The following is a 17,231-nucleotide window of genomic DNA, read 5'->3' on the forward strand; positions in this document are numbered from 1 at the left end:
TAATAGTAAATGCAACATTTTTTTCATACATATAATTAATAGGTACTTAAGTACCTTACACAATAATGCAACGTAATTAAGATATAATTTGTATTCACTTATTAACTATAGTGCAGATAAAAAAAAAATATATACAGTGGTCGCCGCTTAATGTAATTTATTTGGTACGGGACATAACTGATAATATAATCCGATTGATAACATTAAACGAAAGTTAAAAAAGTTATAAAAAGTAATAAAATCTACGTTAAATACATAGTTAATAAAAATATAATTTTTTTATTTATTATTATTTATTTATAAATAAAGTACATAATATGTAGGTATAAATTGGAAATTTAAAATTAAAAAAAAAAATTAAATGTAAATAAATAAATATGTATAATATGTATGTACACCACTAACATTTATATCTTTATTACAAATTTTATCTTTATTATGAGACATTCGACGAAAAATTTCATAGTATGTTACAAAATTATGATTTTATGAACTCAAACTGATAATATTATGCGGCGTATTAATTACAAAAACCGACAAAATGTACACATATAAGTATAGATCCGGCCCGTACTTACATTTTTCGATAACAATAAACGATTGATAACATTAACCGTAATTATAATAAGCGGCGACCACTGTATATGTATAATTATAATTAATAAGTGATATTCCCATAGTAGGTATATCGTATATCTTAAAAAACATTAATGTTTTAATGTAATGAAGATTAAGTATATTAATTAATAATTAATAATTAATAATTATATTAAAAGAAAATATTTTTGATTATAATAGTAACATAAATGTATTATATATATAATATGATTTTAAAACTTAACAAAATAAAAACATTTGCTATGACAATAGAATTGTTAATGTATATTTATATTATATAAATCGTGAACACTAAGTTTAAAGTTTAAATGCGTTTAAAGTACTTTAAACTTAAAATACTAATTTATTATTAATCTTTGCTGGATAAATAATTTATCAGAAATAACTGAACAAATAATAATAATTTGCTTCTTAATATTTAATTTTAAATTTAATATTAACTAAAATTATAAAAAGTTTCTTGTGTAGATAATTTTGTAATATTTTTGAATTTTAGAACATCACTATAGGTACGTATACTATGTGATTAACATTTTTGATTCATATATTTATGTAATTTCTGAAGTATAAAAACAATTATGTTTAGTAGGTAATTGTAAGTAATAAGTATATTAAATTATTTGAATTGTCAATATAAATGAATTTATAACCTACGCGAGAAGAGGTACAACGGTGTCTCATTTAGTGCTATTATAAATATAGTAAAATTTACTTAGATATAGATACGATAAGTGCATAAAGTCTATTAAACTTCCTATTTATCACACATTTTGTAGTCGTATATTACATTATATCAGTGGCGTATTTATGGGGTGATCAAGGGGATAAATACCCCCCTTAGGGTATATACACACACAAATAATTATAGTCATCATATTATTCATATTTATTTAAGCATTCGATTTTGTATCAATAAAACATTTAATCTCAAGTAATGTGTTATATATTATAATTTTGGCAACATATTTAAACATAGAATGTATATTTAATAGCTATTAATTTATTATAGAAAGCTATTATAATTTCTGGAAATTTAGGGAGGTGAGTGGGGCGTAGCCCCCCTCGAATTGGTAATTGTCTTATAAAATTATATCCCCATGACAAAAACCTCAATACGCCACTGTATTGTATTAATGTATTGTATAACAATAATTAATTAATCAAAATTTCAAATTGAACATAAAATACTTGTGTTTATTTATTGAATATTCATATTAGTCATCGTCACTTTCTTCATCAGTACTACACAAATCTTCCCATTTTTCATTCCAATTTTCAAGAAAATTAATTTCATTCATTTTCTTGTCCCATTCAACTTTTGAGATATCAGTATTATTACTAACGCGGTTATCGAAATAAGCAAGAAGATTTATTGCACTTCTATGTTCACTATCTGGTATCTTACACACAACCTCTGATCGATTCCTAAATTTGTTCCTGAATTTCTATTTAATTAACAATAAAAAATGTATTAGATAAATAAATAAATAATAAAATCTATATTTATAAAGGTTTTTAAAAATCGGGGTAGTTTTGATGTATGGTAGGAGTAGAGCAGAGATACACTCAGAAATATTCAATGGGAAGGAGGAGGACTTGATAAAATATTTTATTATTTTATTATGTACAAGATGTGGTAGTAGTATATTTTATAATTCATACAAAATTTAAAAAAAAAAATTCAACAGATGACATTTTAAAAATTTACCCAATATTTAATAAAAATATTTGACATACATAAGATTATATATAAGACTTTAAGAGGTATATATACAGATAAAACACGTAGCATGCTACTCGATATTTCACTGCATAGAAAAGCATTAAATCATAAAAATGTTTTTAAAATAATGATTAAAAGAATGTTTCAACGAGACTTTTAAGATAACGCAATTATATTAATAATTTAATGTAATGGACAATCTTACAAGATTTCCGAATATTATATATGTTACCGGCAATATGGATAATCCGGTATTTTTTAAATGCCTAGACATTATGTAAAATGCTAAAAATCACTCGACAATATATATAATACAAGCTTTGCTTAGGCATAACGTATAATGCCAAACGTCAATTAAGAAATATGATAAAAATAAACAAAATTGGGTACCACCTTGTTTAGTCACGAGGCTTCTACTATTTAAGTGGTCGGTCTCGATGACTACACCACCAAAAAGAATATATACCAATAATTGTTGAGAACTGCCTAAAGAAGAGGTGACCATATAAAATGTAAATATTTGAGCCGTATTTAAAACGTATGCCAGTTGTACACCAGAAGTCAGTTTACAGTATGTCAAAAAAAGCTACTACAAATTGACGAAGTCCCAACAGACACAAAAGTGGCGTTACGAACAGTCGCAAAAGAACAGTCGACAGGAACTGGCCAAGAATTTTTAAAATGCGTTTGTAAGACTAAGTTTCAAAATAAAAAGTGCATTTGTCTTAAAAAATAACGTTTTATACACATCAAAATGTCATTTTTCAACAACATGTTGTAATAAGTAGCTATAATAATAATATATATACACAATATAATAACATTAAATAATTTGTTTTTTACTTTGCCCAAAAAAAAAATTGGCATTTTACATAATGCCTAGGTATTTAAAAAAATACCTAGGTTATATATAAAATAATATTGAAAATCCTAAGTTTTATTTACATTGACTAAAACCGGTCGGCAATATGCATAATACCTAGTCATTTTGCAAAATACCTGAATTATCCATAATGCCGGTAACATATATATAAAAAAAAAAATGTTATTCAGATTTGCGGGTTTGTTCTTTTTTGGTTGCTATGATAACGAAATTATATTATTCATTAGTGGCTAGGGGTAACCTATATCTATATGGTACTATAATGCAGCATTTTAACGTTATAATAACATTGTAATTTCAACATTGTTATTGCTTATTGCTTATTGGTTGTAAAGGAAATTTGTAACGGTTGGAAAGAAATATGTATATCTATAGCTTAAAAACACAAAATAGATTCATATGTTAAAATAGTTTTCTAATTTGTCTTTAAATTATTAGAAAATTACATTACATTGTACGTTTCACTCAGTTAGTCAGTCGAGTAATTCATGTAATATTTAAATAAAATTACCTTGCTGTCGATCCTTGGTTTCACATTTTTTATTATCTTTGATAATGAATCTCCATTTTTAAAATTAAAATGATCAATTACTTTTGTGACAATCTTCAAGCCTAAGTAGTTAATATAACCGTTTATATTTCATAAACAATTTATTATATGTTATAATTTTTTAAATCGTTTTAAATCATCTTGAACTTACATTCAGGATTCGAATAAATAAGTGGTTCTGATTTAATTTCTTGTTCCAAAATATGTTCTTGAATTAATGCCAGCCTAACAAGATTCAATAGTTCTGGTAATGAATGTTTTCGGTCATTTTCATCATGCTTTACCCATTTTATGACAACTTCATACACCTAAAAAAGTTAAGTTTTTCCAAGCCATTAAACTATTAAATTACGTATAGTTGTAATAAAAATATAAGTATTAATAATGTTGTTATACACGGCATTTGGTGTATATTTAACATGTAGTTTATGTGTGATGTATCCCTCAAACCATTTTCACCATATTAGATAATTTATTTTTAGATTAATGTTTTTTTCAAAAAAAAAAAAATATTAATGCTGGGTCGCAAAAAAATTGATTAATTCAATAATTCAATAAAAATAAATGGACTAATCAGTAATCATGTTTAAGGGACTTTAGTGATAGTTCGTGTAACAACCTGAAATAAGTATGTTTATCATATTAAAAATTAATCTATGATTTTAAAAAATTAAAAATGATTTATTTTTATTTCATAACATTAATGTAAGTATCTATTTAGAACAAAGATAGTATAGTTGGTAGGTATTAATTATTTTGTTTGATTTAAATGTAGCAGATTGATAAAATTGTAACTCCAGATTATTGTATATGATGGTAGCTGGTAGCTCTAACCCCATACCACAAATGCCGCCTATATAATATAAGATTGATTTATTTAAATAATAGTATACTAACATCTTCTTCATATTTAGCACTCAAATCATCGCTTTCTAACAATTGTTTCAGATATGTTATGTCTATACCCATAAAAGATATATGTTCGGATATAAATCTACCAAATAAATTTACATTAATATTTTTAAATTGTATACATTAATATAAATATGTAATATAATAATTAGGGCACGGTTGCGCAAATAAAATATGTAATAATAATTTTGTTCAAATGCTGTAAAATATTGTTTTCCATGAACAAATTTGTTTTATAAATTTGATTTTTTTCAAAAATTTTTAATCATTTTTCATAAATTTTATAAACTATACATGTACATTCTAAATGTATTCTCATGGTCGATTGTCGTGCTGTTATATCAATTTTATAGGAAAAATTAATAATCTCAATTATATTGTACAGAAATAGAAATCGAGAAGATAGACTAAAATATTCTCATTGTCACTCGTATCGACGAGTTCAACACGTTAAATTATTTTGTTATAAAAAATCTCTATAAATAGAACTACATTATTTAATTAAATAAATACATTTTAAATATAAAAGTATTTATAGCAGTTTTAATTTATTAAATAGTTTTTTAAGAAATTTGTCATACTTTTTGTGAATTAAAATCCATGCCCTAAATAAAATACACAACCATAATACTTCAACTAACAGAAAATTTTTTAGAGTATATTTTAAACAATAATCAGACAAATCAGTGATCAATCTTAAATCAGCTATATTTTTAATCATCAAACAATTATCGTCACGTAATGTCTTCGATAAGAATTTAACGCATCGACGTTGAACTTTTTTAATTTGAAAAATATCAGCTCCGTTCAATATTGCCTTTAAAAATAAAATGTATAGCATTACAATATTAGAATTATATTCATTCAGACTGAGTCGGTCTTAGGTTGGAGCGAGGCCTGGGCCAATTTTTTATAGATTGAGGCGTCTATAGTAAAAATCTTTTTTTATAATATAAAGTAATGTATAATTTCATTAAAGCAAGGCTCAAAATGTTATACAAAAGCGCGAAGCCTAGAGAAGAGGCCCCGCTGCTGCCTAAGACCGAATCTGCATTTAGATGAATAACAAATCATTACTTCAACATTGTTTTTAGTGATTTTTATCAGTTTACCAGTATACATATAATCGACTAAATATTTCAAGATTTTATAGTCGATATCTTTAATGTGGATAATATCTTTAGTGCTCTCTACAAATCCCCCAATAAACATTCTTTCAAAATATTCACTACAACTTGACAACACATATTTGTGAGCATGTATTTCATTTCCGTTTGTTGTCTTTAAAATAATATCACACGATGTTTCTTCTCTAAATAAACAAATTACCATGTTATGCAATTCTAACTACTTAATTTCTACATCATCTTACTTGAGAAGTTCATTTAGTTTTGTAAATGATGAATGGTAGTGTTGACATTGCTCGAACTTACTATAGTCCATGCTAACTACTGACATTTTATAAAATGTATCGGTTTTCAGATATTACCTAGAAAAGTAATAATTTAATAGTTATGATTTATGATGTATATTGTGAACCCTTTGTCTAAGCATTTTAAGTGAATGAAGTTTTGAAATAGTTGAAACATTTTAACTGCCTACGTAGAACGTCATACTCATACACATATTCATGGAAATATTTACACTATTGCTTCCCCTTAAAGGGAATTTTGTTTTTGCTAAACTCTTCTAGAACAATAATTATTTTAGTAAAAATTAATAATAATTACAGATACTCGTGTATTATATTAACAAAGAATTTATTTTTACTATAACTTTATGTTAAGTAATTTGACACATTCGTTTAATATAATATTAATATTTAATACATATTATTTTATATTGCCTCCCATTAAATATGCAGTAGTTAATAAAAATAAGTTATTGACTTATCCAACCTAATAGGGGTTATAAGCGTACGCATAGCGGTAACAGTGTATTCTTTCTATTCCTGACTGGTCTGGATACATTTTAAAGAACTAAACAATCTCAATCTGAGCCACTGTATAATGATTGAATACGTGACTACCCTATTCTGATGGAACTAATTATTTAATTTAAAAATAAATATACCATAGAAAAGTTAAATATATTATATTTAATTACTAAAATTTGAAATTCTAAACACAATATCAATAATTATTAAGTGAGCATATTTCAAATTTAAATATAAAAAATACGGAAAAGTTGTTACCGCTTTGTTGTAGTACATTAAGCGTGGAGTGGTTCATTTCAATTAATATGTTAAATTTGAATTTAATTATACATCATTTTACACAAAAAACGATTCTAAGCAAAAATAATCTGTTAGTCTGTATCATAAGTACATTTCATGATATGTTTTTTTTGCTATTTTTATTTAAGCATTTCGTTTTACCATTAGTATTACAAGTGGCGCTGAACCTATACATGAACTGAAGCGACTGCTTCGTGTAATAAAGAGGGTGGGTGGTTTTATTTGTAGGTGTTTTTGTTTTTACGTTACATAATACCTATACTAAATAATTAAATAAATAACTCAAGTTATTAGTTATTAGAGGTAGACAATATCCTCAGTGGTGAGTGGGTAGGTGTGTAAATATTTTGATTTTGCTTCACTTAAATTTATATAACTCGGCGCTACTGAATATTACCGTAAGTTGATCTAAATTATCAATCAGTAAAACGAAAAAACACTATAACCATTTAACAATGTAGTATCTATATATATATAGATAAAAAGTGTTTAGAAAATAATTCAATTACTTAGAAATAATTGTGTATCCTGGTTTAATGAATTTTTGTAAGGGGAAGGAAAATATCCCCGATGTTCATTTCCGCCTTCCCTATTAGTATTCGAGTTGTAGCCTTGTAGGTTATCCACGTATTTCAGATAAACAGATGTTTGAACATTGGACCACAGAATATAATAATCGATTGGACACTCTCCAAAAACTAACATATGTACAAAGTTCACACAATGTATATGTAATTTAGGTAATATGCTGTAGGATACAATTATTATACAATACGTCAATACAGTTTTATTCATTATTATTGACAATAACTTTAAAAAAATTAGTTTTGATTTCATCAATTTTGATATGAAAATGGTGATGTGACTTTTTCAAAGAGTAAAGTGTAGGCATATTATAACGTTAGACTTTGGTATATCATTTTGTGTGTTTGTGCGTGCGTATGCATACTATATTGAATCTAAGTAGATTATACCGGTAGTAAATGGACAGGGAGAGTAGCGGGGATATAGGAATTTTGAGTCTGATTTTCGGTTTATAACGGGTACGATGTACAACTCGCTGTTGTTATGTATGGTTATATATATATACAAATAGAAAGCGCCGTTCCGGTTTTTATATAGAATTTATTTTCGATAAAACTTACAACAATATTTTGTTTTATATATATTATATTATGTATGATATTTGACGTTCAGATCAATATCGTACAGAATTAATGATACCTACGCATTTCAGGATGTTTGTGGCCAGTGGCGCACAGAGGTATTTTGAGAGCACATGCAACTATCCAAAGTTACCCACCCACCCACCCATTTTTTTTATTTAAAAACAAAATGTTATTTTATTGAACGTAATGTAATATTTTAATAAATAACTGTGAAAATTGAATAATAATAAGTGATAGTTAATTTCACCAATAAAAAATTGCCATAGACGCATACAAAATTATTTGAAGTTCGTAGATCAAACAGTCAACAGACGAACAACACAAATTCACTAAAATATCTAGTGGAAAGTGTGGAATACCGAATACTGGAATTTACTAACCGATTATCGGTCATAATAATAAATAATTATCGTGTAGCCAATGGATTGGCCGGGTAGGGTGGTTGCTGGCTAGTTATATTGAGGGAACAGGGAAACACATTTCTAAAAATAAATACCTAATATACGATGTTATTGGTATCTTATCACCATGTAGCAATACCCGTATTGTTATTTTGATTTGTATACAAAAATATAATAATTCATAATATTAAATATACGAGCGTATCAGCTAAACAGCGTACAACATTAATATTCGAATATTGTATTATTCTTGATTCAGATGATTTTTCTATTACTTTATCATTTAATATGTTGTAACTTGTAACTATAAGTAACTTGTAACATCATATGAGTTGTCGTGTAGCATTGTTATACTTTACTCCTATACTTTATTTAGGTACCTATAACCATAGGGACTAGGGACTATACCTATCCACCCACCTACCCACCTACCCATCACGAAAGCACATGCAGTTGCACCCCTTGCTAACCTGTCTGGGCGCCACTGTTTGTGGCGAGTATACAATGGAAATTTTAAAGCCATCATATTCGGTATCCGCTAACTTTTCGAACGTTGCATAAATATACAATAGACGGTTTAATGTATAATATGATATTATATGTATTGGACCTAACGATAAAATTTGAATAATGATGCGTAAATGATAAGTGCACAATATGATGGCATAATCATAATATACATCACAGTTTAGACGTCAACGGAGGATTGCGCTCAGCATAATATATTAACATATAATCGCAGTAATAAATATAATATTAATATATATATATATATTATACACACAGAGATAATAAAAATATGCTCAGAACATCGTATTTTTGTCAGACGATGACTTACCGTTTAGTCCGTCGATGGAAATGTGTCACTGTTCGCAGGAAACCAACTAGAACGGGGCGGCTTCAATCAGTTAAAACGCGTAATAAACGTCTACGCCGCAGAAGTACCCGTTGAGTATGCAACATGAATGTAGGTCGGCTGCTGAGGGCTGATCTGCGAACACCCCGTCACGATTGAGGAAGGGCTAGAGGGGTACGGGTCTCTCCCCGTTTGTGGGTTGTGGGTGTTGGCGGTGGCGGCAGCGGCGCTGTCTCACTTTCGGATCTCGAGCAAGGGCGCGTGTCGGTCGGTGGGATGGCGCCCACGCACAACTGTTGGATTCGCGCAACCGGGAAAATCGATAGCGGGCGGTAAATCAGCGAGGCCGCCACTGATGGACGGACTGGACGGAGCATGTTGCGTCTCTTAAAATTATGCGGACGGGCTGATGCGGCGGCGGCGACGACGGCGGAGACGACGTTGGCGGTGGCGAACGAGTCAAGTGAGGGGGGGACCGCTGTCGAGCGCGGTAGGTGTTCCGAAAAAATAATTACACACACACACGCGCGCTCGCGCGCGCGCACACAGGCAAATACGGGCGCGCGCGAGAGAGGTTTCCATAGTGTTGGCCCGTACACCGGTCGTGGTTCAGGTGCGTTGGCCCCGAGAGAGTATAGTGCAGCCGAAGTGCGCGCCAAAATATAACGAAAAAAAAAAAAACAGTGTGTTTTACACCACGACGGTTTGCGCGTGTGTTATTGTCGCGTTGCCGCCCTGACCTCCGTCTCATTAACACCATTGTCACTGTGATAAATCGTCACCGTAGTCATTTTTGTAAAAAATAATATCGAAGACTGTTCGAAATATAATATATATATATATATATTATTAATAAATCGGCCCCAGTCTTGCGGTTCCGGTGTGGACGGACGGGTGACACGCCGTTCGCATCGTCGCCGTCCACCACGGTGGTGGTAGTAGTGGTGCCGGTGATGTGGTGTATACAGGTGATTGTCATGCGCGCGTGAGTGGCGCGGTCACCGTCTCGTAGGCGTGCGGCGGCGGATCCGTGCACAACATCGTAGAAATAGCGCGCGTCGCCGTCCTCCGCAGTCGTCCGCGGACAACCGGTCTTCGCGACCGTATTTTGCACCCGGCGTGCTCGCGCTCCGGTCACGCCCGTTAGTACGTTAACGCCACTGTTGCGCGTCAGCGACATGCCGTCGTCGGTCGAGTACTCGGCATCTCTGGTCTTGCTGGCGGTCGTCTCCGTCGCTACCATATGGCCGTCCGCCGAGTCGTATCGCGTGGACAAGTACTCGCTGCTCATGCCCAATGTGCAGCCCAAAAAGGTAAGTGAGTGCGCCTCTACGGCATTAGTTCCGCGAGAATGTTCTTTACGTCGGTCGACGAAAGACAAAATAAACGACATCACAGTATTAATCTAACTTTGTGATATGATTGTTTACTCGAATGGCTATTATTATTGTTAGTACTAATATTAGAGTATCACAGACCACGGTAATTATAAATCATACGATTTCACTTTAATTACGAAAATCGTAATACTTAATACTATGTATGGTAAATTGTAGTATTCCGTCATTGGTTCATTAGTATTCCTATGATAAATACTCAAGTATGTTTACGAATTACGAGACATACCTACTCTGCACACAAGCAATAGGGTTATAATGCAGTAACGACTGCAGTTGTTTGCGAAAATAATAAATCGTCCGTAATAAGTGCGACCTCGTACAACCTGTTATGAAAACACATGATCCTGTGTGATCCAACATTTATCAATAACGATTAACGTTCAATAATGTGAAACAGTTAAATAACCGACGGTTGGTCGGTTTTCTGGGGATTGATCTATTTATGATACTTCGTTTTCAGTCTTCGTAATTATTAATTACACAGTTTTTGAGAATGGCGGTCAGATACTCTCTATTACTCAACGTTCAACGAAATACATGACAATGTGTCACACCACTACGTAATTATGCAGAATAGAAGACTTGCAAGGCTGCAGTAGTATATTGTATATAAATATTGCTGCACTATAATTATGTAAAAAAAAAGAATCGAGTGGGTAGTGCTGTGGATGGTGTTTTTTTTTTTGGGTTGGTATTTGAGGGGTGGGCAGGGAAATGGCCCTCGTTAATTTTTCTTGTACGACTTTTTTTTTTGTCCGGACCATGTATACTTTATAATATTATTATAACAAAAAAATTAAATATTGCATACTTTAAAGTTATAAACTAAGATGGTGTTGAATACAGGTATACTCCAGAGGGAGGGAAAGAGAATAACTCCCTTGGAATTTCATGCTTCTCTGACCAATACAACTGCCAACTAAATGTATTCATTAAATATGTTTAGAGTATATTAGTATGGTATGTATCAAATACCAAATGTATTCAATTAATTGTATAATAAATAATAATAAACATAATATTTTTAATACTAAAATGTATGACCAATATAAAAATAATGAGTCTACTCATAAAATAGTTTAGATTCAACTATGGGTATCTATTTGTTGTCGAATAAAACCAGTTGCATTACATATTTTATTTTTACAGCATTTCGTCGCACTGTCGATTTTTTTATGGTCAGCTTTGTACCTATTTAATTATTTTCACCGTTGTACTTCAATTATTATAGAACGATAATATTATATAGTTAGTTTTGCGGTTTTTCGTGGGGGGAGGGGACCCGCATTGTAGGTGCTCCGAGTATACGCGTGACACCGCACGCAAACCGGCCATAACACATTTCTATTGCCGCATACATATATTGTTTATATATATACGTTGCGGTACGAATATATTATTACATTATACAATATAATAACATAGGTGCTATTATAGCTGATGCGTGTGACCGGGAACCTGTACGATTCGACCGCGTCGTGTTTGGGTTAATTTAGTACGACTCATCTTATCCGCATTTTCGAGATGGCATATTGTATATTTATAATATAATATATTACACTATACACGCTATTGTTTATTACCTAAATTATATTGTCATACTTGATAAGTGTATGAAATATATTTAAATACTAAATTTCTGATTTTATACTTAAAAGTATTAAAAAAGTCCTAGAATACGTCGATTGTATGTTTTCACACAGTTAAAAAATATTTAAATGTCGAAATAAAAATAGGAATTTAATTCAACTTAACAAATAACAATACAAATTTTAGTCCAGAATACATATAATTGACAAATCATTAATCAGTAGAAACCTGTTTAAAAAGACATAAAATATTTTTTAAACACTTTTTTATTTAAATTGTTCAATCAATGTTTTAATCCAATCTTCATTATTACTAAGATACCCATCTATCTACTAAGTTTTTTTTTTATATTTTACAATAAATTGTAATAATCCGTGTCATGGGTGGAAATTTAGTTGAATTTTTAGGGGAGGTGCTAGATTATATCCAACAAACAACAAAAATAGTAACATTTTTAATAAAGTTATATATATATGCATGCACGCCAATGTTGAAATACATATTGCTATGAATTAATCACACTATATCGTATTATTTAATATATTATGATATATTTACCTATAATTTTAATTTTTATATTCATTGTTCAATACTTGTAAATGTATTGCGTACTTAGATACTAAAATTAGAATTTACATTGTTTTAATACATCGCATTATTACTTCCGTGCTCATTTATTTTAGATTTTTTTTAAATTAATGTTAGCTTATAAATTCAATTAATTTTCAAATATTTAAAAAACGAATCATTTCAAAAATATAATTTAAACTAATGTTATAAAGATTTAATATTACTGAGATATTTGAAGTATTTATTTTGTATTTTTTCATCCTAGGCGTGACGATTGATCGTCGAATGTCACAGGTTCTTGAATATTCTTTGGCTAATTTAACATTCAAAAATTCAAGACCAAAACATAACGGGATTTTATTTATATTTTTTATTGTTTCCTTGGTGAATTGGTGTAAAGAATATTTTTTCATTAATGTTTTGTAAGTTAACTGATCAATTTATTTAACTTTAAATAAATGTTAATTTCAGAAATGAAACCTATGAAATATTTAACGATATTCATTTTTCTACTTTATTAAGTAAAAAGCTATAACGATCGATTACATTAAATATTTTTGTATCTTGTTACTTATGTTTATGTTGTTATACCCTCATATAGACATGTTAAGTGTAGTATTAAAATATATAGTATATTGTTATATTGTAGTATTGAACACAGTATTTTTACTTGAGCAAACAAAACCCTCATAAGTTATAATATTGTAGACGATGTAGACAATAAAAGTATAATATATTTTGGTTTTAAGTTATAAATATTTAAACTTGATACCACGTGCATAATTCAGACAAAATAATTTAAGTCCCCGAATTTTTCATATTGTATATAAAAATAATAAATGATTTAAAAATGTATTACCTTATTTAATAATTTAAAATATTATGACGTTGAATCTATTATCGAATTTTATATTAGTTTTTAGTTTTATTAATTTTATAAAAAAATGTAAATGTATCTAAATTAGTATTATTTTATAATAATATACTAAATTTAATAAATATAATAAATTAACAGTTATTTTAAATGTTTGTAGATGGATTTGTATTTGTGCACTCCTATTAGAATAGACCCAAGCAAGTCTTACTTTATTGGTAAGTATATAACAGTTTTAGTAAGAAATAATAGTTGTATTTAGTTTGATTTTACTCGTTTGCATGAAAAAAAGTACTTGTATTCCTTTATTAGTTAATTGATATTGTCAAATACGGATTATTTCTATACATCTGTAAACTAACCTAACAATAGGTACCATATGTTATAATATAACTATAACTACTTAGTATTTAGAATTTCGATTACGTTAGAAAACATTTAAAAAATATTTTTCTGAAGCTTAAAAATTTTAAAGTTATTATTGTTTTGTGTGTCTTCTGTACAATCAATTTTTTAAATGTTTACAGTCGGTTTCGAGCCAAAAGCTCACGGTCATACATCGCACCATATGTTACTTTATGGATGTTCAGATCCTGGAAGCGAAGATCCCGTTTGGTAAGCAACATCCTCCAAGCTTGTTTTAAATAATTTCTATCGAAATTTATTTTATTTATTTTAATTTTAAGGAATTGTGGAGAAATGCAAATGGCATCAAATACACATAAGCCGTATATGCATCCCACCCCATGCAAGTCAGGATCTAATGTTTGTGTTCACTATTTTAACTGAATAATATACCTATCTATTATTATTAACATTATAATTTATAATTTTATCAGATAATGTATGCTTGGGCTCGTGATGCACCAACTTTGAAACTTCCAGATGGTGTTGGATTCAAAGTCGGAGGTGATTCGCAGATCAATTATTTAGTTTTACAGGTTCACTACCACAGAATGTTTGATGGTTAGTATTAAATATGTGTAATACAGAATTTATAACCTCTCAATTTTTTTCATATTACACACCCATAATTCAATATGAGCTCAATTCTAAATATTTGAAATCTCAGATATTTGTCCTAAATTATACGTCACTGCAATAATATATAATTAAATAATCTTCATGTACAATTTATTACAGATGACGAAACGGATAACTCTGGGATATATTTGCATTACACAGAACAACAGTAAGATAATCTATTATATTTTAATTTACGTTAATCTAATTTAATTCTGTATAACATATCTTAAGTACTATATTATACATTAAAAAAATAGGTTACCTTTATTTATAAGTTATAAATTACAACTTAGTGCTTATTGCTAAAGGAGTAATACTTAATAACATTTAGGCTCATAAAACTAAAGTATAGGAACCCTCCTCTTACTTTTAATTATTATAAGTGCATATATTACAGATACTATGTGTAATAATTTAAAAGGATGTTATATTTTATATATCCGGGGTTCAATTATAAGCCTTTAAATTAATCACAAATCAGTATATTACCTTTCTTCTTCTGACAGCGACTTTTCTATTGATGTTTTGAGTATGTTGTAAGGTAAACAGTGTGTATTAAATAATTACAAAACTTTCTTTATTTAAGTAGAATTATTAACTTAATTACAATTTTTCAATACATGAATTATTTAATATATATTTAATTTTAACTATGAACAACTTCAACACTTACGTCTTATTGTATACCCGATCTGCGTAGTCTTTTACTCTCGCTTGTGATTGTCTATACAAAGAAATGGTAAGAACACTGTTGTTTGACCGGCGGTGACCGGCCTTTTTATAACTAATATCCTGTGTGTGTGTGCGTGTGTACGTGTGCTATCTATTGTTCTTATAATTTTATCTTATTTAATATTAACGACTTATAACCACTATCGGTTATCATAATTATTTTAAATTATTTTATTATACTGTATTTTTATTTTTTAATTTTATTTTATAGATTAGATAAACAAGCTGGAGTATACTTACTAGCTACAAACGGAAGAATACCTCCGAATTCAATCGAACACATGGAAACATCGTGTCCTCTCTACGAGACTGGGAAAGTCATTCATCCGTTTGCGTACAGGGTCCACACTCATGAACTTGGTAAGTCGTATGTATTATATGAGGACAGTGTGTGCTTGGTATACATTTTGTTTTTATGTTAAAAATACATATATACCTACATTAGAATAATAATCGATTTTTTTTTTAAATAGGTAAAGTTGTAGCTGGTTACAGAGTAAAAAATAATAATGGTGTACAAAAATGGGATCTACTAGGAAAAAGAGACCCCATGACGCCACAAATGTTTTACCCAATAGAGAACAATATCACCGTCAAGTTTGGTGATATATTGGTAAGTATTTTTTTTTATTGACGATTGTCTATTTAACTCTATTACTGTATAACCGCGCAGTCTCTTATTGATGCCTAAAAATAATATGGTTTTGAATAATTTCCGATTTTACTGTAGGTATTGCAATAATCTTAAAATTCGCTTAGTAAATATTTTACCATCAAAATTTCGAATGATTAGGATTTGAATTTCGTGGTACCATAACAATATATCTTGGCAAGAAAAGTACCGTTTGATTCCAGCTATTACCTACCGCTAGGCGCTAATATGACTATAGTCTATCTTATATATTATATATATGTATAATTTAAACCTTCGATGTGTATTATCTATAGGCTGCCAGGTGCACAATGGAAAGCAGGCGAAACACCGTTACTAGAATTGGGTAAGATTGACACGACTCATTAAATAAAATTCCAGTCATTGTGGTTAATTTTCCGACGATTATTTAATTTGTTCACAGCGCGACGAGCGACGACGAAATGTGCAATTTTTACGTGATGTACTGGGTAGAGGGGACTGGACCTTTGGAACAACAGATCTGCGTGTCGGAAGGATCTCCGCGGTATTATTGGTACAGCGATCCGTATCTGACGAACATACCGGACGAAGAAGCGTCGATCTTATAAACACTAGTTAACACAAATAATTAATGATTCTCGTTTTGGTTGTCAGATATCTCGGTACCTATATTTTATTTATGAGTACTTACCTATCTATGATAGGTACACATCCCAATACCAATATTCCTTTTTTATTTTAATATAATTTATTGTTATTTATTATAATTATTATTATTATTATTATTTTATAATTGAGTTACCTAATTTATATTATTTTATTATTACATAAATTATATAAACTGTCGACCAAAGATGGGATAATCAGTATTAATGTTTTGATTGTGGTGCTGTACCTAAACGCATAGGGTGTATCGAATAAATTTTCATGAATTGAATAGCTATGGTATCAACAAGTGTATCTACCATTTATTATTACATGTTGATGACATTATCCAGTCAATTTTTTAATTTTAATTAAACTATACTATAGAATATTATAACATAGATAATATCAG

The 17,231-nt window shown here is 29.5% G+C and overlaps 2 protein-coding genes across 2 annotated transcripts; one reads left to right on the forward strand and one right to left on the reverse strand.

Annotated features, from left to right (window-relative positions):
- Positions 1 to 1,791: 1,791 nt before the first annotated feature.
- On the reverse strand, positions 1,792 to 9,773 carry LOC112592098 (kelch-like protein 17). Its single transcript, XM_025336108.1, has 8 exons — positions 9,331 to 9,773; positions 6,059 to 6,175; positions 5,764 to 5,998; positions 5,328 to 5,503; positions 4,672 to 4,768; positions 3,926 to 4,082; positions 3,736 to 3,836; positions 1,792 to 2,063 (listed from the first exon to the last, which is right to left on the reverse strand). The coding sequence occupies exons 2-8, from the start codon at positions 6,142 to 6,144 to the stop codon at positions 1,833 to 1,835; spliced, it is 1,083 nt and encodes a 360-aa protein (XP_025191893.1). The 5' UTR covers positions 6,145 to 6,175; positions 9,331 to 9,773; the 3' UTR covers positions 1,792 to 1,832.
- A 150-nt stretch (positions 9,774 to 9,923) lies between these two features.
- Positions 9,924 to 16,964, forward strand: LOC112592178 (peptidylglycine alpha-hydroxylating monooxygenase). Its single transcript, XM_025336219.1, has 10 exons — positions 9,924 to 10,661; positions 13,943 to 14,000; positions 14,310 to 14,397; positions 14,469 to 14,547; positions 14,622 to 14,748; positions 14,926 to 14,974; positions 15,752 to 15,900; positions 16,014 to 16,153; positions 16,489 to 16,538; positions 16,617 to 16,964. Exons 1-10 carry the CDS (start codon positions 10,527 to 10,529, stop codon positions 16,780 to 16,782), a joined length of 1,041 nt encoding a protein of 346 aa, XP_025192004.1. The 5' UTR covers positions 9,924 to 10,526; the 3' UTR covers positions 16,783 to 16,964.
- The last annotated feature ends 267 nt before the right edge of the window (positions 16,965 to 17,231 follow it).

This window comes from Melanaphis sacchari, unplaced genomic scaffold (genome assembly GCF_002803265.2).
Source record: "Melanaphis sacchari strain LSU unplaced genomic scaffold, SCAv2.0 Contig0_pilon_pilon, whole genome shotgun sequence".
Lineage (NCBI taxonomy): Eukaryota > Metazoa > Arthropoda > Insecta > Hemiptera > Aphididae > Melanaphis > Melanaphis sacchari.